Below are 23,511 nucleotides of genomic sequence, written 5' to 3'. Positions count from 1 at the left end.
AGACTAGATGAGAAAGGAGAGGAGGTAGCAGGTAGACTAGATGAGAAAGGAGAGGAGGCAGCAGGTAGACTAGATGAGAAAGGAGAGGAGGCAGCAGGTAGACTAGATGAGAAAGGAGAGGAGGTAGCAGGTAGACTAGATGAGAAAGGAGAGGCGGCAGCAGGTAGACTAGATGAGAAAGGAGAGGCGGCAGCAGGTAGACTAGATGAGAAAGGAGAGGAGGCAACAGGTAGACTAGATGAGAAAGGAGAGGAGGTAGCAGGTAGACTAGATGAGAAAGGAGAGGAGGTAGCAGGTAGACTAGATGAGAAAGGAGAGGAGGTAGCAGGTAGACTAGATGACAAAGGAGAGGAGGCAGCAGGTAGACTAGATGAGAAAGGAGAGGAGGCAGCAGGTAGACTAGATGAGAAAGGAGAGGAGGCAGCAGGTAGACTAGAGGAGAGAGGAAAGTAGAGAGGGGGTATCAGGTAGACTAGAGGAGAGAGGAAAGTAGAGAGGAGGTATCAGGTAGACTAGAGGAGAGAGGAAAGGAGAGAAGGTAGCAGGTAGACTAGACGAGACAGGAGAGGAGAGGAGGTAGGTAGCAGGTAGACTAGAGGAGCGATGTGAGGAGAGGCGGTAGCAGGTAGACTAGAAAGAGGAAAGGAGGTTGGTAGCAAGTAGACTAGAGGAGAGGGGACAGGTAGCAGGTAGACTTGAGGAGAGTGGAGAGGAGGCAGAAGGTAGACTAGAGGAGAGAGGTGAGGAGAGAGAATGTAAGTAGCATGTAGACTAGAGGAGAGAGGAGCGAGGAGGTTGGTAGCAGGTAGACTAGAGGAGAAAGGAGAGGCGGCAGCAGGTAGACTAGATGAGAAAGGAGAGGAGGCAACAGGTAGACTAGATGAGAAAGGAGAGGAGGAAACAGGTAGACTAGATGAGAAAGGAGAGGAGGTAGCAGGTAGACTAGATGAGAAAGGAGAGGAGGTAGCAGGTAGACTAGATGAGAAAGGAGAGGAGGCAGCAGGTAGACTAGATGAGAAAGGAGAGGAGGTAGCAGGTAGACTAGATGAGAAAGGAGAGGAGGTAGCAGGTAGACTAGATGAGAAAGGAGAGGAGGCAGCAGGTAGACTAGATGAGAAAGGAGAGGAGGCAGCAGGTAGACTAGAGGAGAGAGGAAAGTAGAGAGGGGGTATCAGGTAGACTAGAGGAGAGAGGAAAGTAGAGAGGAGGTATCAGGTAGACTAGAGGAGAGAGGAAAGTAGAGAGGAGGTATCAGGTAGACTAGAGGAGTGGAGGTAGGTAGCAAGTAGACTAGAGGAGAGGGGCGAGGAGAGGAGGTAGGTAGCAGGTAGACTAGAGGAGAGAGGAAAGGAGAGAAGGTAGCAGGTAGACTAGACGAGACAGGAGAGGAGAGGAGGTAGACTAGATGAGAAAGGAGAGGAGGTAGCAGGTAGACTAGATGAGAAAGGAGAGGAGGTAGCAGGTAGACTTGATGAGAAAGGAGAGGAGGTAGCAGGTAGACTAGATCAGAAAGGAGAGGAGGCAACAGGTAGACTAGATGAGAAAGGAGAGGAGTTAGCAGGTAGACTAGATGAGAAAGGAGAGGAGGTAGCAGGTAGACTAGATGAGAAAGGAGAGGAGGTAGCAGGTAGACTAGATGAGAAAGGAGAGGAGGTAGCAGGTAGACTAGATGAGAAAGGAGAGGAGGTAGCAGGTAGACTAGATGAGAAAGGAGAGGCGGCAGCAGGTAGACTAGATGAGAAAGGAGAGGAGGGAGCAGGTAGACTAGATGAGAAAGGAGAGGAGGCAGCAGGTAGACTAGAGGAGAGAGGAAAGTAGAGAGGGGGTATCAGGTAGACTAGAGGAGAGAGGAAAGTAGAGAGGAGGTATCAGGTAGACTAGAGGAGAGAGGAAAGTAGAGAGGAGGTATCAGGTAGACTAGAGGAGAGAGGAAAGTAGAGAGGAGGTATCAGGTAGACTAGATGAGAAAGGAGAGGAGGCAGCAGGTAGACTAGATGAGAAAGGAGAGGAGGTAGCAGGTAGACTAGATGAGAAAGGAGAGGAGGCAGCAGGTAGACTAGATGAGAAAGGAGAGGAGGCAGCAGGTAGACTAGATGAGAAAGGAGAGGAGGCAGCAGGTAGACTAGAGGAGAGAGGAAAGTAGAGAGGGGGTATCAGGTAGACTAGAGGAGAGAGGAAAGTAGAGAGGAGGTATCAGGTAGACTAGAGGAGAGAGGAAAGTAGAGAGGAGGTATCAGGTAGACTAGAGGAGTGGAGGTAGGTAGCAAGTAGACTAGAGGAGAGGGGCGAGGAGAGGAGGTAGGTAGCAGGTAGACTAGACGAGACAGGAGAGGAGAGGAGGTAGGTAGCAGGTAGACTAGAGGAGCGATGTGAGGAGAGGCGGTAGCAGGTAGACTAGAAAGAGGAAAGGAGGTTGGTAGCAAGTAGACTAGAGGAGAGGGGACAGGTAGCAGGTAGACTTGAGGAGAGTGGAGAGGAGGCAGAAGGTAGACTAGAGGAGAGAGGTGAGGAGAGAGAATGTAAGTAGCATGTAGACTAGAGGAGAGAGGAGCGAGGAGGTTGGTAGCAGGTAGACTAGAGGAGAAAGGAGAGGAGGTAGCAGGTAGACTAGATGAGAAAGGAGAGGCGGCAGCAGGTAGACTAGATGTGAAAGGAGAGGAGGCAACAGGTAGACTAGATGAGAAAGGAGAGGAGGTAGCAGGTAGACTAGATGAGAAAGGAGAGGCGGCAGCAGGTAGACTAGATGTGAAAGGAGAGGAGGCAACAGGTAGACTAGATGAGAAAGGAGAGGAGGTAGCAGGTAGACTAGATGAGAAAGGAGAGGAGGTAGCAGGTAGACTAGATGACAAAGGAGAGGAGGCAGCAGGTAGACTAGATGAGAAAGGAGAGGAGGCAGCAGGTAGACTAGATGAGAAAGGAGAGGAGGCAGCAGGTAGACTAGAGGAGAGAGGAAAGTAGAGAGGGGGTATCAGGTAGACTAGAGGAGAGAGGAAAGTAGAGAGGAGGTATCAGGTAGACTAGAGGAGAGAGGAAAGTAGAGAGGCGGTATCAGGTAGACTAGAGGAGTGGAGGTAGGTAGCAAGTAGACTAGAGGAGAGGGGCGAGGAGAGGAGGTAGGTAGCAGGTAGACTAGAGGAGAGAGGAAAGGAGAGAAGGTAGCAGGTAGACTAGACGAGACAGGAGAGGAGAGGAGGTAGACTAGATGAGAAAGGAGAGGAGGCAGCAGGTAGACTAGATGAGAAAGGAGAGGAGGCAGCAGGTAGACTAGATGAGAAAGGAGAGGAGGCAGCAGGTAGACTAGAGGAGAGAGGAAAGTAGAGAGGGGGTATCAGGTAGACTAGAGGAGAGAGGAAAGTAGAGAGGAGGTATCAGGTAGACTAGAGGAGAGAGGAAAGTAGAGAGGCGGTATCAGGTAGACTAGAGGAGTGGAGGTAGGTAGCAAGTAGACTAGAGGAGAGGGGCGAGGAGAGGAGGTAGGTAGCAGGTAGACTAGAGGAGAGAGGAAAGGAGAGAAGGTAGCAGGTAGACTAGACGAGACAGGAGAGGAGAGGAGGTAGACTAGATGAGAAAGGAGAGGAGGTAGCAGGTAGACTAGATCAGAAAGGAGAGGAGGCAGCAGGTAGACTAGATGAGAAAGGAGAGGAGGCAGCAGGTAGACTAGATGAGAAAGGAGAGGAGGCAGCAGGTAGACTAGATGAGAAAGGAGAGGAGGTAGCAGGTAGACTAGATGAGAAAGGAGAGGAGGTAGCAGGTAGACTAGATGAGAAAGGAGAGGCGGCAGCAGGTAGACTAGATGAGAAAGGAGAGGCGGCAGCAGGTAGACTAGATGAGAAAGGAGAGGAGGCAACAGGTAGACTAGATGAGAAAGGAGAGGAGGTAGCAGGTAGACTAGATGAGAAAGGAGAGGAGGTAGCAGGTAGACTAGATGAGAAAGGAGAGGCGGCAGCAGGTAGACTAGATGAGAAAGGAGAGGAGGGAGCAGGTAGACTAGATGAGAAAGGAGAGGAGGCAGCAGGTAGACTAGAGGAGAGAGGAAAGTAGAGAGGGGGTATCAGGTAGACTAGAGGAGAGAGGAAAGTAGAGAGGAGGTATCAGGTAGACTAGAGGAGAGAGGAAAGTAGAGAGGAGGTATCAGGTAGACTAGAGGAGAGAGGAAAGTAGAGAGGAGGTATCAGGTAGACTAGATGAGAAAGGAGAGGAGGCAGCAGGTAGACTAGATGAGAAAGGAGAGGAGGTAGCAGGTAGACTAGATGAGAAAGGAGAGGAGGCAGCAGGTAGACTAGATGAGAAAGGAGAGGAGGCAGCAGGTAGACTAGATGAGAAAGGAGAGGAGGCAGCAGGTAGACTAGAGGAGAGAGGAAAGTAGAGAGGGGGTATCAGGTAGACTAGAGGAGAGAGGAAAGTAGAGAGGAGGTATCAGGTAGACTAGAGGAGAGAGGAAAGTAGAGAGGAGGTATCAGGTAGACTAGAGGAGTGGAGGTAGGTAGCAAGTAGACTAGAGGAGAGGGGCGAGGAGAGGAGGTAGGTAGCAGGTAGACTAGACGAGACAGGAGAGGAGAGGAGGTAGGTAGCAGGTAGACTAGAGGAGCGATGTGAGGAGAGGCGGTAGCAGGTAGACTAGAAAGAGGAAAGGAGGTTGGTAGCAAGTAGACTAGAGGAGAGGGGACAGGTAGCAGGTAGACTTGAGGAGAGTGGAGAGGAGGCAGAAGGTAGACTAGAGGAGAGAGGTGAGGAGAGAGAATGTAAGTAGCATGTAGACTAGAGGAGAGAGGAGCGAGGAGGTTGGTAGCAGGTAGACTAGAGGAGAAAGGAGAGGAGGTAGCAGGTAGACTAGATGAGAAAGGAGAGGCGGCAGCAGGTAGACTAGATGTGAAAGGAGAGGAGGCAACAGGTAGACTAGATGAGAAAGGAGAGGAGGTAGCAGGTAGACTAGATGAGAAAGGAGAGGAGGTAGCAGGTAGACTAGATGAGAAAGGAGAGGCGGCAGCAGGTAGACTAGATGTGAAAGGAGAGGAGGTAGCAGGTAGACTAGATGAGAAAGGAGAGGAGGTAGCAGGTAGACTAGATGACAAAGGAGAGGAGGCAGCAGGTAGACTAGATGAGAAAGGAGAGGAGGCAGCAGGTAGACTAGAGGAGAGAGGAAAGTAGAGAGGGGGTATCAGGTAGACTAGAGGAGAGAGGAAAGTAGAGAGGAGGTATCAGGTAGACTAGAGGAGAGAGGAAAGTAGAGAGGCGGTATCAGGTAGACTAGAGGAGTGGAGGTAGGTAGCAAGTAGACTAGAGGAGAGGGGCGAGGAGAGGAGGTAGGTAGCAGGTAGACTAGAGGAGAGAGGAAAGGAGAGAAGATAGCAGGTAGACTAGACGAGACAGGAGAGGAGAGGAGGTAGACTAGATGAGAAAGGAGAGGAGGTAGCAGGTAGACTAGATCAGAAAGGAGAGGAGGCAGCAGGTAGACTAGATGAGAAAGGAGAGGAGGCAGCAGGTAGACTAGATGAGAAAGGAGAGGAGGCAGCAGGTAGACTAGATGAGAAAGGAGAGGAGGTAGCAGGTAGACTAGATGAGAAAGGAGAGGAGGTAGCAGGTAGACTAGATGAGAAAGGAGAGGCGGCAGCAGGTAGACTAGATGAGAAAGGAGAGGCGGCAGCAGGTAGACTAGATGAGAAAGGAGAGGAGGCAACAGGTAGACTAGATGAGAAAGGAGAGGAGGTAGCAGGTAGACTAGATGAGAAAGGAGAGGAGGTAGCAGGTAGACTAGAGGAGAGAGGAAAGTAGAGAGGGGGTATCAGGTAGACTAGAGGAGAGAGGAAAGTAGAGAGGAGGTATCAGGTAGACTAGAGGAGAGAGGAAAGTAGAGAGGAGGTATCAGGTAGACTAGAGGAGTGGAGGTAGGTAGCAAGTAGACTAGAGGAGAGGGGCGAGGAGAGGAGGTAGGTAGCAGGTAGACTAGAGGAGAGAGGAAAGGAGAGAAGGTAGCAGGTAGACTAGACGAGACAGGAGAGGAGAGGAGGTAGGTAGCAGGTAGACTAGAGGAGCGATGTGAGGAGAGGCGGTAGCAGGTAGACTAGAAAGAGGAAAGGAGGTTGGTAGCAAGTAGACTAGAGGAGAGGGGACAGGTAGCAGGTAGACTTGAGGAGAGTGGAGAGGAGGCAGAAGGTAGACTAGAGGAGAGAGGTGAGGAGAGAGAATGTAAGTAGCATGTAGACTAGAGGAGAGAGGAGCGAGGAGGTTGGTAGCAGGTAGACTAGATGAGAAATGAGAGGCGGCAGCAGGTAGACTAGATGAGAAAGGAGAGGAGGCAACAGGTAGACTAGATGAGAAAGGAGAGGAGGCAACAGGTAGACTAGATGAGAAAGGAGAGGAGGTAGCAGGTAGACTAGATGAGAAAGGAGAGGAGGTAGCAGGTAGACTAGATGAGAAAGGAGAGGAGGCAGCAGGTAGACTAGATGAGAAAGGAGAGGAGGTAGCAGGTAGACTAGATGAGAAAGGAGAGGAGGTAGCAGGTAGACTAGATGAGAAAGGAGAGGAGGCAGCAGGTAGACTAGAGGAGAGAGGAAAGTAGAGAGGGGGTATCAGGTAGACTAGAGGAGAGAGGAAAGTAGAGAGGAGGTATCAGGTAGACTAGAGGAGAGAGGAAAGTAGAGAGGAGGTATCAGGTAGACTAGAGGAGTGGAGGTAGGTAGCAAGTAGACTAGAGGAGAGGGGCGAGGAGAGGAGGTAGGTAGCAGGTAGACTAGAGGAGAGAGGAAAGGAGAGAAGGTAGCAGGTAGACTAGACGAGACAGGAGAGGAGAGGAGGTAGACTAGATGAGAAAGGAGAGGAGGTAGCAGGTAGACTAGATGAGAAAGGAGAGGAGGTAGCAGGTAGACTTGATGAGAAAGGAGAGGAGGTAGCAGGTAGACTAGATCAGAAAGGAGAGGAGGCAGCAGGTAGACTAGATCAGAAAGGAGAGGAGGCAGCAGGTAGACTAGATGAGAAAGGAGAGGAGGCAGCAGGTAGACTAGATGAGAAAGGAGAGGAGGCAGCAGGTAGACTAGATGAGAAAGGAGAGGAGGCAGCAGGTAGACTAGAGGAGAGAGGAAAGTAGAGAGGGGGTATCAGGTAGACTAGAGGAGAGAGGAAAGTAGAGAGGAGGTATCAGGTAGACTAGAGGAGTGGAGGTAGGTAGCAAGTAGACTAGAGGAGAGGGGCGAGGAGAGGAGGTAGGTAGCAGGTAGACTAGAGGAGAGAGGAAAGGAGAGAAGGTAGCAGGTAGACTAGACGAGACAGGAGAGGAGAGGAGGTAGGTAGCAGGTAGACTAGAGGAGCGATGTGAGGAGAGGCGGTAGCAGGTAGACTAGAAAGAGGAAAGGAGGTTGGTAGCAAGTAGACTAGAGGAGAGGGGACAGGTAGCAGGTAGACTTGAGGAGAGTGGAGAGGAGGCAGAAGGTAGACTAGAGGAGAGAGGTGAGGAGAGAGAATGTAAGTAGCATGTAGACTAGAGGAGAGAGGAGCGAGGAGGTTGGTAGCAGGTAGACTAGAGGAGAAAGGAGAGGCGGCAGCAGGTAGACTAGATGAGAAAGGAGAGGAGGCAACAGGTAGACTAGATGAGAAAGGAGAGGAGGCAACAGGTAGACTAGATGAGAAAGGAGAGGAGGTAGCAGGTAGACTAGATGAGAAAGGAGAGGAGGTAGCAGGTAGACTAGATGAGAAAGGAGAGGAGGCAGCAGGTAGACTAGATGAGAAAGGAGAGGAGGTAGCAGGTAGACTAGATGAGAAAGGAGAGGAGGTAGCAGGTAGACTAGATGAGAAAGGAGAGGAGGCAGCAGGTAGACTAGATGAGAAAGGAGAGGAGGCAGCAGGTAGACTAGATGAGAAAGGAGAGGAGGCAGCAGGTAGACTAGAGGAGAGAGGAAAGTAGAGAGGGGGTATCAGGTAGACTAGAGGAGAGAGGAAAGTAGAGAGGAGGTATCAGGTAGACTAGAGGAGAGAGGAAAGTAGAGAGGAGGTATCAGGTAGACTAGAGGAGTGGAGGTAGGTAGCAAGTAGACTAGAGGAGAGGGGCGAGGAGAGGAGGTAGGTAGCAGGTAGACTAGAGGAGAGAGGAAAGGAGAGAAGGTAGCAGGTAGACTAGACGAGACAGGAGAGGAGAGGAGGTAGGTAGCAGGTAGACTAGAGGAGCGATGTGAGGAGAGGCGGTAGCAGGTAGACTAGAAAGAGGAAAGGAGGTTGGTAGCAAGTAGACTAGAGGAGAGGGGACAGGTAGCAGGTAGACTTGAGGAGAGTGGAGAGGAGGCAGAAGGTAGACTAGAGGAGAGAGGTGAGGAGAGAGAATGTAAGTAGCATGTAGACTAGAGGAGAGAGGAGCGAGGAGGTTGGTAGCAGGTAGACTAGAGGAGAAAGGAGAGGAGGTAGCAGGTAGACTAGATGAGAAAGGAGAGGCGGCAGCAGGTAGACTAGATGAGAAAGGAGAGGAGGCAGCAGGTAGACTAGAGGAGAGAGGAAAGTAGAGAGGGGGTATCAGGTAGACTAGAGGAGAGAGGAAAGTAGAGAGGAGGTATCAGGTAGACTAGAGGAGAGAGGAAAGTAGAGAGGCGGTATCAGGTAGACTAGAGGAGTGGAGGTAGGTAGCAAGTAGACTAGAGGAGAGGGGCGAGGAGAGGAGGTAGGTAGCAGGTAGACTAGAGGAGAGAGGAAAGGAGAGAAGGTAGCAGGTAGACTAGACGAGACAGGAGAGGAGAGGAGGTAGACTAGATGAGAAAGGAGAGGAGGTAGCAGGTAGACTAGATCAGAAAGGAGAGAAGGTAGCAGGTAGACTAGACGAGACAGGAGAGGAGAGGAGGTAGACTAGATGAGAAAGGAGAGGAGGTAGCAGGTAGACTAGATCAGAAAGGAGAGGAGGCAGCAGGTAGACTAGATGAGAAAGGAGAGGAGGCAGCAGGTAGACTAGATGAGAAAGGAGAGGAGGCAGCAGGTAGACTAGATGAGAAAGGAGAGGAGGTAGCAGGTAGACTAGATGAGAAAGGAGAGGAGGTAGCAGGTAGACTAGATGAGAAAGGAGAGGCGGCAGCAGGTAGACTAGATGAGAAAGGAGAGGAGGTAGCAGGTAGACTAGATGAGAAAGGAGAGGAGGCAGCAGGTAGACTAGATGAGAAAGGAGAGGCGGCAGCAGGTAGACTAGATGAGAAAGGAGAGGAGGCAACAGGTAGACTAGATGAGAAAGGAGAGGAGGTAGCAGGTAGACTAGATGAGAAAGGAGAGGAGGTAGCAGGTAGACTAGATGAGAAAGGAGAGGCGGCAGCAGGTAGACTAGATGAGAAAGGAGAGGAGGTAGCAGGTAGACTAGATGAGAAAGGAGAGGACGTAGCAGGTAGACTAGATGAGAAAGGAGAGGAGGCAGCAGGTAGACTAGATGAGAAAGGAGAGGAGGCAGCAGGTAGACTAGAGGAGAGAGGAAAGTAGAGAGGGGGTATCAGGTAGACTAGAGGAGAGAGGAAAGTAGAGAGGAGGTATCAGGTAGACTAGAGGAGAGAGGAAAGTAGAGAGGAGGTATCAGGTAGACTAGAGGAGTGGAGGTAGGTAGCAAGTAGACTAGAGGAGAGGGGCGAGGAGAGGAGGTAGGTAGCAGGTAGACTAGAGGAGAGAGGAAAGGAGAGAAGGTAGCAGGTAGACTAGACGAGACAGGAGAGGAGAGGAGGTAGGTAGCAGGTAGACTAGAGGAGCGATGTGAGGAGAGGCGGTAGCAGGTAGACTAGAAAGAGGAAAGGAGGTTGGTAGCAAGTAGACTAGAGGAGAGGGGACAGGTAGCAGGTAGACTTGAGGAGAGTGGAGAGGAGGCAGAAGGTAGACTAGAGGAGAGAGGTGAGGAGAGAGAATGTAAGTAGCATGTAGACTAGAGGAGAGAGGAGCGAGGAGGTTGGTAGCAGGTAGACTAGAGGAGAGGGGATAGGTAGCAGGTAGACTTGAGGAGAGTGGTGAGGAGAGAGAAGGTAAGTAGCATGTAGACTAGATGAGAGAGAGGAACGCTATGCTAGACCAGTGGGAGAGATGGATGGATTTATGGATGGATGGATGGAAGCCATAGTGTGGTGCCAAAGGAGAGATGGACAGACTGAAGAGACGGGTAGGTCAGAGAGAGAGATACAGGTGTCACAGCCAACTTGTCAGCTAGCGCAAAAGAGGAGGGGTCTGTAGCTAGTGTGCGTCGTTATCTATATATATGTGTGTGTGTGTGTGTGTGTGTGTGTGTGTGTGTGTGTGTGCGTGCGTGCGTGCGTGCGTGCGTGCGTGCGTGCGTGCGTGCGTGCGTGCGTGCGTGCGTGCGTGTGTGTGTCTGCGTGCCTTCGTGCGTGTGCACAAATCCACGTCTGCAAATCCACGTCTGCATGTGTGTGTGAATTTGTGTGTGTGTACGTGCCTGTAATTGTGTGTGAGTGTGCCCTCACGTGCACTTGTCATTGAGCCATTGTCAGAAACATTTGGCCTGTAGCTAATCAGCTCCCATGAGGGGGTATTGTAATCCAGCTGTGTGACTAGAGTCTTCTATGGAGGACCAACCCCCAACAGAGACATTCCTCTTTGTGTCATTATCAGCCTATTCATGTTATATGACAACCATTAGTATTCACCACAGCTACTGCCATGGAGACTATTACACATACACACACACATCCACACACATACACACATACACACACACATCCACACACGCACACATACACACACACACACATACACAGCCACACACATACGCACATACACATACATACACACACACACACACACACACACACACACACACACACACACACACACACACACACACACACACACACACACACACACACACACACACACACACACGCACACATACACACACACACACATACACAGCCACACACATACGCACATACACATACATACACACACACACACACACACACACACACACACACACACACACACACACACACACACACACACACACACACACACACACACACACACGCACACATACACACACACACACATACACAGCCACACACATACGCACATACACATACACACACACACACACACACACACACACACACACACACACACACACACACACACACACACACACACACACACACACACACACACACACACACACATACACACAGACACACATACACACAGACACACATACACACACACACACACACACAGCTAATGCATTAAAAACAAGCAGAATATTACACTCTGTACAGGCACAAGCACTAGGCCTTAACACACGCAGGAGTTGATATTCACACTTACAAAGCTAAGTAAATTCCCGGTAACTAGAAGGTATCCGATTCGTCAATGCCCTAGCTACAATCTAGTCTGTGTAACCTTCTTAGATAATAGAAGAAGAAACATGTGTGTGTGTGTCACAATACTGTCTAATGTCTATGTGCAGTATGTACATGGCTTTGTGCATTTTTCATCATACGTGTTTGAACTCTTCTTTCCATTCTCATTCTGATAATATACAGTAGAAAATACTTCTGTCGAGAGCAGCTTTCAGTAAAGAGATTTAAAGGTCAAGACTGTGTATTATTTCCTTCCTTACTTGTACTGGTACTTGTCCTGGAACTGGTCCTGGTACTGGTCCTGGTACTGGTCCTGGTACTTGTCCTGGTACTGGTTCTGGAACTGGTCCTGGTACTTGTCCTGGTACTTGTCCTGGTACTGGTTCTGGAACTGGTCCTGGTACTGGTCCTGATACTGGTCCTGGTTCTGGTACTTGTCCTGGTACTGGTTCTGGAACTGGTCCTGGTACTGGTCCTGATACTGGTCCTGGTTCTGGTACTTGTCCTGGTACTGGTTCTGGAACTGGTCCTGGTACTTGTCCTGGTACTGGTCCTGGTACTTGTCCTGGTACTTGTCCTGGTACTGGTTCTGGAACTGGTCCTGGTACTTGTCCTGGTACTTGTCCTGGTACTGGTTCTGGAACTGGTCCTGGTACTTGTCCTGGTACTTGTCCTGGTACTGGTTCTGGAACTGGTCCTGGTACTGGTCCTGATACTGGTCCTTGTTCTGGTACTTGTCCTGGTACTGGTGCTGGTACTGGTACTTGTCCTGGAACTGGTCCTTGTACTGGTCCTGGTACTGGTCCTGGTGCTGGTTCTGGTACTTGTCCTGGTACTGGTGCTGGTCCTGGTACTTGTCCTGGTACTGGTCCTGGTACTGGTCCTGGTACCGGTCCTGGTCCTGGTACTTGTCCTGGTACCTGTCCTAGTACTGGTTCTGGTACTGGTCCTGGTACTATGCTGTGTCAGTTTGTCTAATTGCCTCAAAGTGCCTTGTAAGGAAGAGGAATGTGTGTAGAGTTTTGGGGGAGAGTGGGTTTGGTGGACAACAGCTTTTTAGACGGTATGCATTCCTCACAGTGTTGAACTTGACTTGAGTGTCAGGGTATTCACAACAGACAGTTAACTAGAGTAGAGTGGATTGTTACATTCTTAATCCAATTTTTGTACACTGACACTTGTGTGACACACACACATATCACACACACTCATGCATGCACATGCATCTGATTGGGTTATGATTGGATGAATCCCCTAGGATACAGTCTTATCTGAATGCTGTAGTAGATCAACTCAACAGAGACAACACAAAACAGCCTATCACACTATTAAGGTACACCGGTAGTAACCACAACAACTCTTAACCATTTAATTCACCGATTCCCCATACAATACCTACCCACGGTATATCTATGTCCTTTTATGTATCATTGGGACTAATCTGTACTCCATGAACACTGGTTCAATTGGTTGTATAACTGTTTCCACCTTTATATATATACAGTACCAGTCAAAAGTTTGGACACACCTACTCATTCAATGGTTTTTCTTTATTTTTACTATTTTCTACATTGTAGAATAATAGTGAAGACATCAACACTATTAAATAAAACATATGGAATCATATAGTAACCAAAAAAGTGTTAAACAAATCAAAATATATTTTATATTGAGATTCCTCAAAGTAGCTACCCTTTGTCTTGATGACAGCTTTGCATACTCCTATCATTCTCTCAACCAGATTCATGAGGTAGTCACCTGGAATGCATTTCAATTAACAGATGTGCCTTGTTAAAAGTTAATTTGTGGAATTTCTTTCCTTCTTAATGCATTTGAGCCAATCAGTTGTGTTGTGACAAGGTAGGGGTGGTATACAGAAGATAGCCCTATTTGGTAAAAGGCCAAGTCCATATAATGGCAAGAACAGCTAAAATAAGCAAAGAGAAATGACAGTCCATAACTTTAAGACATGAAGGTCAGTCAATCCAGAAAATTTGCAGTCGCAAAATCAAGCGCTATGATGAAACTGGTTCTCATGAGGACCGCCACAGGAAAGGAAGACCCAGAGTTACCTCTGCTTCAGAGGATACGTTCATTAGAGTTATCAGCCTCAGAAATTGCAGCCCAAATAAATGCTTCACAGAGTTCAAGTAACAGACACATCTCAACATCAACTGTAAATAGGAGATGGTGTGAATCAGGCCTTCATGGTTGAATTGCTGCAAAGAAACCACTACTAAAGGACACGAATAACAAGAAGAGACTTGCTTGAGCCAAGAAACACAAGCAATGGACATTAGACCGGTGGAAATCTGTCCAAATTTTAGGTTCCAACAGCCATGTCTTTGTGAGACGCGGAGTAGGTGAACGGATGATCTCTGCATGTGTGGTTCCCACCGTGAAGCATGGAGGAGGAGGTGTGATGGTGTGGGGGTGCTTTGATGGTGACACTGTCTGTGATTTATTTAGAATTCAAGGCACACTTAACCAGCATGGCTACCACATCTGGTTTGCGCTTAGTGGGACTATCATTTGTTTTTCAAGAGGACAGTGACCCAACAAACCTCCAGGCTGTGTAAGGGCTATTTGACCAAGAAGGAGAGTGATGGAGTGCTGCATCAGATGACCTGGCCTCCACAATCACCTGGCCTTCACCCAATTGAGATGGTTTGGGGTGAGTTGGACCGCAGAGTGAAGGAAAAGCAGTCAAAAGCATATGTGGGAACTCCTTCAAGACTGTTGGAAAATTATTCTCGGTTAAGCTGGTTGAGAGAATGCCAAGAGTTTGCAAATGTGTCATCAAGGCAAATGGTGGCTACTTTGAAGAATCTAAAACATAAAATATATTTTGATTTGATTTGTTTAACACTTTTTTGGTTACTACATGATTCAATATGTGTTCTTTCATAGTTTTGATGTCTTCACTATTATCCTACAATGTAGAAAATAGTTTAAAATAAAGAAAAACCTTTGAATGAGTAGGTCTGTCCAAACTATTGACTGGTACTGTATATGTCTAATGTTATTACTCGATTGTATTCTATTACTACTCAGGAACATTGGATTTCCAACATGATGACATGATTACATAGTAGGGTGTTGTATTGAGAGCGTACAGACGGAGGAGGGATGTGCATTGTCCTTAATACCTGATTTTTGAATAGTGAAGGTCACTGTTGACCCATACTGTGTTGTAATTCATTACCACTGTTTCCATATTAACAGACACATATTGAGTTACATACGCCACTCATTTTGAACGATATTGTCCAGTTTTGAACAACGTGTCAATGGCGTGCGTACTGGGAGCGGAGTCAGGTGCAGGAGAGCAGAGAGTTGTGAACAGGTGCACACTTTATTTAGGCAGGAGAACCAACAGACGGACGCCACTGTGTCGAAACCTCCAGCAAAAGTGCAAACGCGCAAACAGTCATAATAATATTGTATAAACACTATAACATACCTCATGAAATAAAACACAGAATAAACACATACCAGTAAAGCGCGTCAACATAGACACGTAACACGAAACAATCTCACACAAAGACATGAGGGGGAACAAAGGAATACATACATGTAGTGTGATTGGGGAATGAAAACCAGGTGTGCAGGGAACAAGACAAAACAAATGGATAAATGAAAAATGGAGCAGCGATGGCTAGAAGGCCGGTGAAGTCGACCACCGAACGCCGCCCGAACAAGGAGAGGGGCCGACTCTGGCGGAAGTCGTGACACAACGTTATACTTTTTTGTATTATATGTTATAAAATAGTGCTCATTTACACCTACTTCTTCATGTAAAGGTAAAAAGCAGACTAAAGGTAATAATAATGTTATTATTATATTTCTATACTTGCTACAAATACAAATTGAATTAAAGTTTATTTGTCATATACACAGGATACAGCGGGGTGTAAACGGTGCAATGAAATTCTTACTTTTACATCTCAACAGCACAGTGAAATAACAAAAAAGTCCAATATCAAAAATCCAAAAGAAAACAGTCCTAAATCTGCTCTGGAGAGAAAGCTATGACACAGAACCAAATGTGTGAAGATAAATGATTATTGATCTAAGCCCTACAGGAACTTACCCTGACATGAATCCAACATTTGTCTGAGATGTGTCAGGGACAATCTGACATTGGTTTGAAACGTACACTCTGGTTTCTTAGTGTGTAGGTGTGTGTCACTCTCTTTCCCTCTGTGCTCCCTCCCTCCCTCCCTCCCTCCCTCCCTCCCTCCCTCCTTGCCTCTGTTAGACTTCAGCATCGCAATGTTTTGCACATTACATTTCCTGTGTTTGAATCTGACATGCAGGTTTTGTTTTCATTTTCCTTTTTCGCCAAACTGAATATGATAATGTCGCCAGGGAATTGCTAGATGAAAAGATTTCTGTGGAACTGTCAGTTTCTTTTTTGCGCAGACGAGATGAACTGTACAACAGCAGCATTGGGAAACATTGCAACATGGATTATAATGAAATCAGCCCTCTCTTCTTTTCTCTCTGAAGAGCTGGGTTTGCTGACGGTGTTTGGAAACTAAACTAGATTAGCAATAAAAGATCTTTCCATTAAAATAAAAAAGTAGCTTTCTGCTTTCTCTGTGCGTGCATGTATGTGAGTGTGTGCATGTATGTGAGTGTGTGCATGTATGTGAGTGTGTGCATGTGCGCGTGTACATGTGTTTGTATGTAAAATGACTCAAATCAGTGAATGCAAAACCTGTGTGATTGGATGAAACACATATCAGACAGACTGTGATTGGATAAAGTGAATCTCAGACAAACATATTTCAATCTGATCAGCTAGCAGAGAGTTTGCTACTCTACAATTTGACGTACCATTCAAAATCAATTTCCAAAGCATTTACAGCTCCCCTTTAAATTGTTTTGCGCTGACGCCTTACTGCCTCTAACCTCTTAGCTGGTGTGTTTGTTGTCTCAAACTTGTGGAAAAGCAAATATACATTTCCCTTCTCAACAAATGGACAGCAGAACTATTTTACCTGTTATTGTTCTGCAAATAGCAGAAAAACTTAAGTGTTTGTTCTGTCTACAGGGCCAAGTAAAGGGCCATTTGGAATCAACCCTGTGGTTGACACATAAACCAACACAGACCCTGAAACTCTCTTACTTGTTGTGGTGTGTCTGTGTGCGTTCTCCCTGCAGCGATGAAGAAGGGCCGTTTCTGGATCACCCCTGACCCCTACCACAACGACGACAACATCCAGATCGGCCGTGAGGTCAAGATATCCTGCCAGGTATGCACACACACACACACACAAAACACACCATCCCCTTTTCACACACATACTCAACTCGCCACTCCTTCCAGGTGGAGGCCACGCCCCCTGAGGAGCTGACGTTTGGTTGGCTGAAGAATGGGCGCGCCTTGCGGAGCTCTGAGCGAATGGTGATCACCCAGACGGACCCTGACACCTCCCCTGGCACCACCAACCTGGACATCATCGACCTGAAGTTCACTGACTTTGGCACCTACACCTGTGTGGCTGCGCTGAAGGGAGGGGGCATACCTGAGATCAGCATAGACGTCAACATCTCCTCCACTACTGGTGAGTCTCACACCGCCATGTCAGAGCAGGAGATTGACCTATACACTTCCCCACACTTAGTGATCACACACACCCCCCCAGCATCATACCACTGTGGCGGATAGAGACGTCCGTAAGGCTACACTGTGTATACATCCCAAATGGCACCCTCTTCCCTATATAGTGCACTACTTTTGACTAGAACCCTATTGGCCCTGGTCAAAAGTTTTGCACTATACAGGGAATAGGGTGCCATTTGAGATGTACAGTTAGTCACACACAGCAGTCATACAGTATATACATCATCAAGACTGTAGCAACACACACACAGTAATAGAAATGTTCACTTGTGCTAAAATATACACACTGGAGAAATACACTTTCATAATTCCTCTATTTCACAAAAACATATCATGCTCACCTATTGAATTTGCGCCTATTCAGGTGTTGTTTCCACAATGTGGCCCCAAACTAATCTGAACGTAACATCCAATCCTATTGCCTGATATCCAAACTAAATGAATGGGCTTCATCCCAAAAAGCACCATATGCCCTATATAGTGCACTACTTTTGACCCGGACTCTGGTCAGAAGTAGTGGACTAAATATGGGACACTGCCATACTCCAAAACGAAATCCATTCCCTCGCTTCATCTAACTGGCTGCTGCTACTACCATTTGTTTGACTTCCTTGACATTCGTTGTATATACACTTGAAGTCGGAAGTTTACATACACCTTAGCCAAATACATTTAAACTCTGTTTTTCACAATTCCTGACATTTAATCCTAGTAAAAATGCAGTCTTAGGTCAGTTGGGATCACCACTTTATTTTAAGAATGTGAAATGTCAGAATAATAGTAGAGAGAATGATTTATTTCAGCTTTTATTTCTTTCATCACATTCCCAGTGGGTCAGAAGTTTACATACACTTAATTAGTATTTGGTAGCACTGCCTTTAAATTGTTTAACTTGGGTCAAACGTTTCAGGTAGCATTCCACAAGCTTCTCACAGTAAGTTGGGTGAATTTTGTCCTATTCCTCCTGACAGAGCTGGTGTAACTGAGTCAGGTTTGTGGACCTCCTTGCTCACACATGATTTTTCAGTTCTGCCCACAAATTGTCTATGGGATTGAGGTCAGGGCTTTGTGATGACCACTCCAATACATTGACTTTGTTGTCCTTAAGCCATTTTCCCACAACTTTGGAAGTATGATTGGGGTCATTGTCCATTTGGAAGACCCATTTGCGACCAAGCTTTAAATTCCTGACTGATGTCTTGAGATGTTGCTTCAATATATCCACATAACTTTCCTACCTCATGATGCCATCTACTTTGTGAAGTGCACCAGTCCCTCCTGCAGCAAAAGCACCCCCACAACATGATGCTGCCCACCTCGTGCTTTGCGGTTGGGATGGTGTTCTTCGGCTTGCAAGCCTCCCCCTTTTTCCTCCAAACATAATGATGGTCATTATGGCCAAACAATTCTATTTTTGTTTCATCAGACCAGAGGACATTTCTTCAAAAAGTATGATCTTTGTCCCCATGTGCAGTTGCAAACCGTAGTCTGGCATTTTGATGGCGGTTTTGGAGCAGTGGCTTCTTTCTTGCTGAGCGGCCATTCAGGTTATGTCGATATAGGACTCGTTTACTGTGGCTATAGATACTTTTGTACCCGTTTCGTCCAGCATCTTCACAAGGTCCTTTGCTGTTGTTCTGGGATTGATTTGCACTTTTCGCACCAAAGTATGTACATCTCTAGGAGACAGAACGTGTCTCCTTCCTTCCTGACCGGTATGATGGTTGCGTGATCCCATGGAGTTTATACTTGCGTACTATTGTTTGTACAGATGAACGTGGTACCTTCAGGCATTTGGAAATTGCTCCCAAGGATGAACCAGACTTGTGGTGGTCTACAATTTTCTTTCTGAGGTCTTGGCTGATTTCTTTAGATTTTCCCATGATGTCAAGCAAAAACTCAGTGCGAGTTTGAAGGTAGGCCTTGAAATGCATCCACAGGTACACCTCCAATTGACTCAAATTATGTCAATTAGCCTATCAGAAGCTTCTAAAGCCATGACATCATTTTCTGGAATTTTCCAAGCTGTTTAAGGGCACAGTCAACTTAGTGTAAATAAACTTCTGATCCAATGGAATTGTGATACAGTGAATTATAAGTGAAATAATATGTCTGTTAACAATTGTTGGAAAAATTACTTGAGTCATGAACAAAGTAGATATCCTAACTGACTTGCCAAAACTAGAGTTTGTTAACAAGAAATTTGTGAAATGGTTTAAAACTTCCGACTTCAACTGTACATACATCATGTGTCTGGTAGATTTTAGATCTGGATGTTCTGGTGATTAGAAGTGAATAGTGGCCTCATTATAAGATAATAACCTGGGGATGTGCATTACTTAGGAAATGGTGGAAGTTTGTATTGTTAGTGGTTAGTAAAATAATGTCAGGAGTTGAGGAGGACAAGATAAGTATGGGTTAGAGAGGATAAGAGAGGTATGGGTTAGAGAGGAGAAGAGAGGTATGGGTTAGAGAGGAGAAGAGAGGTATGGGTTAGAGAGGAGAAGAGAGGTAAGGGTTAGAGAGGAGAAGAGAGGTGTGGGTTAGAGAGGAGAAGAGAGGTAAGTGATAGAGAGGAGAAGAGAGGTATGGGTTGGAGAGAGAAGAGCGGAGAGGTATGGGTTAGAGAGGAGAAGAGAGGTATGGTTTAGAGAGTAGAAGAGAGGTATGGGTTAGAGAGGAGAAGAGTTATGAGTTAGAGAGGAGAAGAGAGGAATGGGTTATAGAAGAGAGGTATGGTTTAGAGAGTAGAAGAGAGGTATGGGTTAGAGAGGAGAAGAGAGTTATGGGTTAGGGAGGAGAGGAGAGGTATGGGTTAGGGAGGAGAAGAGAGGTGTGGGTTAGAGAGGAGAAGAGTTTGTTCGTTCGTTTTGTATGTAGTCTGTTTCCTGTTCATGCGTTCTTCACGTTATATGTAAGTTCGTGTCCAGGTCTGTCTACATCGTTTATTTGTTTTGTAGTTTATCAAGTGTATTTCGTTTCGTCTTCGTCTTGTTTAATAAATCATCTTCATACGAAGAGGAGGAGTAGTGATTCGACCAAAATGCAGCGTGGTTATGTGACATAATGATTTATTAAACAAGACGAAGACGAAACAAAATACACTTGATAAACTACAAAACAAATAAACGATGTAGACAGACCTGGACACGAACTTACATATAACGTGAAGAACGCATGAACAGGAAACAGACTACATACAAAACGAACGAACAAACAAAACCGAAACAGTCCCGTGTGGCGTAACATTCAGACACTGACACAGGAGACAACCACCCACAAACAAACAATGTGACACCACCTACCTTAATATGATTCTCAATCAGAGGAGATGAAAACCACCTGCCTCTAATTGAGAACCATATCAGGTACCCATTAAACCAACATAGAAACACAAAACATAGACTGCCCACCCAAACTCACGTCCTGACCAACTAACACATACAAAACTAACAGAAAACAGGTCAGGAACGTGACAGGTATGGGTTGGAGAGAGAAGAGAGGAGATGTATGGGTTAGAGAGGAGAACAGATGTATGGGTTAGAGAGTAGGAGAGGTATGGGTTAGAGAGGAGAAGAGAGGTATGGGTTAGAGAGGAGAGGTATGGGTTGGAGAGGAGAGGAGAAGAGAAGAGAGAAATGGGTTAGAGGGGAGAAGAGGTATGGGTTAGAGAGGAGAAGAGAGGTATGGGTTAGAGAGGAGAAGATGTGTGGGTTGAGGAGGAGAAGTGAGGTATGGGTTATAGAGGAGAAGAGAGGTATGGGTTAGGGAGGAGAAGAGAGGTATGGGTTAGAGAGGAGAAGATGTGTGGGTTGAGGAAGAGAAGTGAGGTATGGGTTATAGAGGAGAAGAGAGGTATGGGTTAGGGAGGAGAAGAGAGGTATGGGATAGAGAGGAGAAGAGTTGTGGGTTATAGAGAAGATAGGTATGGGTTAGAGAGGAGAAGAGAGGTATGGGTTAGGGAGGAGAAGAGAGGTATGGGTTAGAGAGGAGAAGAGAGGTATTGGTTAGAGGGGAGAATAGAGGTTTGGGTTAGGGAGGAGAGGAGAGGTATGGGTTAGAGAGGAGAAGATAGTTATGGGTTAGAGAGGAGAAGAGAGGTATGGGTTAGAGCGGAGAAGAGAGGTATGGGTTAGGGAGGAGAAGAGAGGTACGGGTTAGAGAGGAGAAGAGAGGTATGGGTTAGAGCGGAGAAGAGAGATATGGGTTAGGGAGGAGAAGAGAGGTACGGGTTAGGGAGGAGAAGTGATGACACAGGGTTGGAGGGGTTTTTGTTGGTGTCATGTGTAATCAACACTCAGAGGACTATCGGTGATCTCCCGTGCTGCTGTGTTGATGTGTCACCTCCTCATATCCCGTCTCTAACGGACAGGACCCAATCGATAAAACGCCTCAGAAGAGAGGTACTTTGATTGGTAATTTCCACTTGGAATTCCTGTTCCGTACAAGCATGCAGTCTCTCATCCCAACCGTTGTCGTTCCGAGATTGGAATTCCCAAAAGGAGTTGGTTGTGGTCTTGAAGAGACAGTCTGAATTGACTGGCTGTTGATTTGGTGTGTTTGAAAGGCGCCAGTGGATGGTAGCTTCCTGAAAAATATGTGTGTGTGTGTGTGTGTGCTTCTGCGTGCGTGGGTTAGTTCAAGCAAAATTCTTCCTTGTCGGGACATTTCCCACATCCCCATGAGGACAAAGGCTATTTTAAACTTAGGGGTTAGGTTTAGGGATAGAGTTAGAATTAGGGTTAGAATTTGGGTTAGGATAAGGGGTTAGTGGTTTGGGTTTAGGGTTAGGAGTTAGGGTTTGGGTTCTAGGTTACAGATTAAGGTTAGGGTTAGGGTAAGTGAAAATGGTATTTAGATTGGAAATCAATTTTCTTTCCCCATGAGGATAGAACAAATAGTGTGCGGGCGCGGGCGCGGGCGCGGGCGCGGGCGCGGGCGCGGGCGTGTGTGTGTGTGTGTGTGTGTGTGTGTGTGTGTGTGTGTGTGTGTGTGTGTGTGTGTGTGTGTGTGTGTGTGTGTGTGTGGCCCACTGACACAGAAATTCACTCTTTAATGTGGAACAAGACTGTGTTTCTCTCTTCTCTCAGAGAGCAGCAAAGGAATTATAACATGAAAGGGCCTTTTGTGCTCAGATTTGATTGTTTTTAAGGATGATTGTTTTTCTAGGTGGAGGTTGTATTAAGTTGCAGGGGTTTAATGATGTTGAATACGATGAAATAATTGTGTGAAGATGGTATACAGTGATTCATGTACAGGTGTAGAGAAAAACTAACGTAGAATCGTACTGTGCACTGCTTGAGTCATTGTCCTTCTGTAACTTTCTGTGGGGACTGAGATGTTTTGAAGTAGCATGACCACTGTGTCGAGAGAAATTGTTGTCTCTGCTGTCGCTATAATCAAGCCCAAGATTGGGTGATGTTGTTGCTAGCCAATGGTCAGTCATCTCTGTCTTGGCTGGCCTGCCGTTATGGGCAAACCAAACCGTCTCTGCTGTTCTCCTGAAGGGAGAGAGAGGCTAGTGGTAATTACAGTCTCTTAATGAAAACATTTAGAGCCGATTACCCTGCAGCTCTGCCAGGGCTCCACGCTGTGGAAGTGTTTGGGATGAGATGGGGCCTCACGCTGTTGAAGTGTTTGGAAAGAGATGGGGCCTCAGGCTGCTGAAGTGTTTGGAAAGATATTGAGTCTAAATTATCTCCATCCTGAACACTTTGAAGCTCTTGCAGGGCCCCAGGCCAGCCCTACTACATCTAGCCCAGCCCAGCCTCCAGCCCAAACTCTTCTAGCCTAGTCCAGTCCTAGTCCCCATCCACAGACAAAATCAACACTCATCATCCACAACACATATTCATACTCTGTACTGCCGGCTACACTTTTATCCCCACAGCTTTCATTAGTTTCCACCCCCACAAAATAGTGCTAATATTTACAATCATCACTCATTACCTAGCTAAGACTTTTTTTATTTTGGGTACCCTGAGAGTTAATGTTTTATTCATGGGTAGGAATCAAACAAGAGCCCAGATTTCCCCATCCATTACCGACAGGACTAACAGACTGGTGGAAAGAACGGAGGAAAAGAGGAAAGGAGGAGGGCGCCTACATTTTCATGCTACGGGGTAAAACGTAAGCCATCTTCGTTTTAGTAATGAAGCTGTATAGAGAGCAAGATAGAGAGAGGGAGGGAGAGAGAGAGTTTCTTCCAGGCATACGGAGATTCATCTTTGCATTAGCCTTTGTGTTAAACATGTATCTAGTGGAGGACGAGACAGAAACACTCAGACTAACCTACGGAGGCGTCCTAGGCATGCCTTTAATCAACCTAACTGTCCTACCTATCCTCCTTCACCTTCACTCTGAAACAGATTACTCGTTGTAACTAGTTTGTGCTGAACTTAATCAGGGGTGGATTTGTCCAAGTTAAAGTCTTTCTGAAGAGTCTGAGAATTGACTAACCTGCGGTGTTGAATCTCTGGCAAGCGTTCAGTCAGCCCAATCCTTCTTCAATTTCTTTGAATCCCATTGAGGTACGAGTTAATTCCAGTGGTACATTGGTCATTATCA

The 23,511-nt window shown here is 46.7% G+C and overlaps 1 protein-coding gene across 1 annotated transcript in view; it reads left to right on the top strand.

The window, feature by feature from the left end:
- Window positions 1–23,511, top strand: part of LOC120019360 (MAM domain-containing glycosylphosphatidylinositol anchor protein 2-like) — a 261,309-nt gene that overhangs the window by 89,927 nt on the left and 147,871 nt on the right. Inside the window, exons 7-8 of the mRNA XM_038962652.1 lie at window positions 16,482–16,573; window positions 16,648–16,885. Coding sequence (XP_038818580.1) covers window positions 16,482–16,573; window positions 16,648–16,885 — 330 coding nt within the window. The remainder of the gene's footprint in view (window positions 1–16,481; window positions 16,574–16,647; window positions 16,886–23,511) is intronic.

This window comes from Salvelinus namaycush, chromosome 24, assembly GCF_016432855.1.
Source record: "Salvelinus namaycush isolate Seneca chromosome 24, SaNama_1.0, whole genome shotgun sequence".
Taxonomy (NCBI): domain Eukaryota; kingdom Metazoa; phylum Chordata; class Actinopteri; order Salmoniformes; family Salmonidae; genus Salvelinus; species Salvelinus namaycush.
Note: the sequence above shows the minus strand (reverse complement) of the source record. Positions and strands in the feature narration are given on the sequence as shown.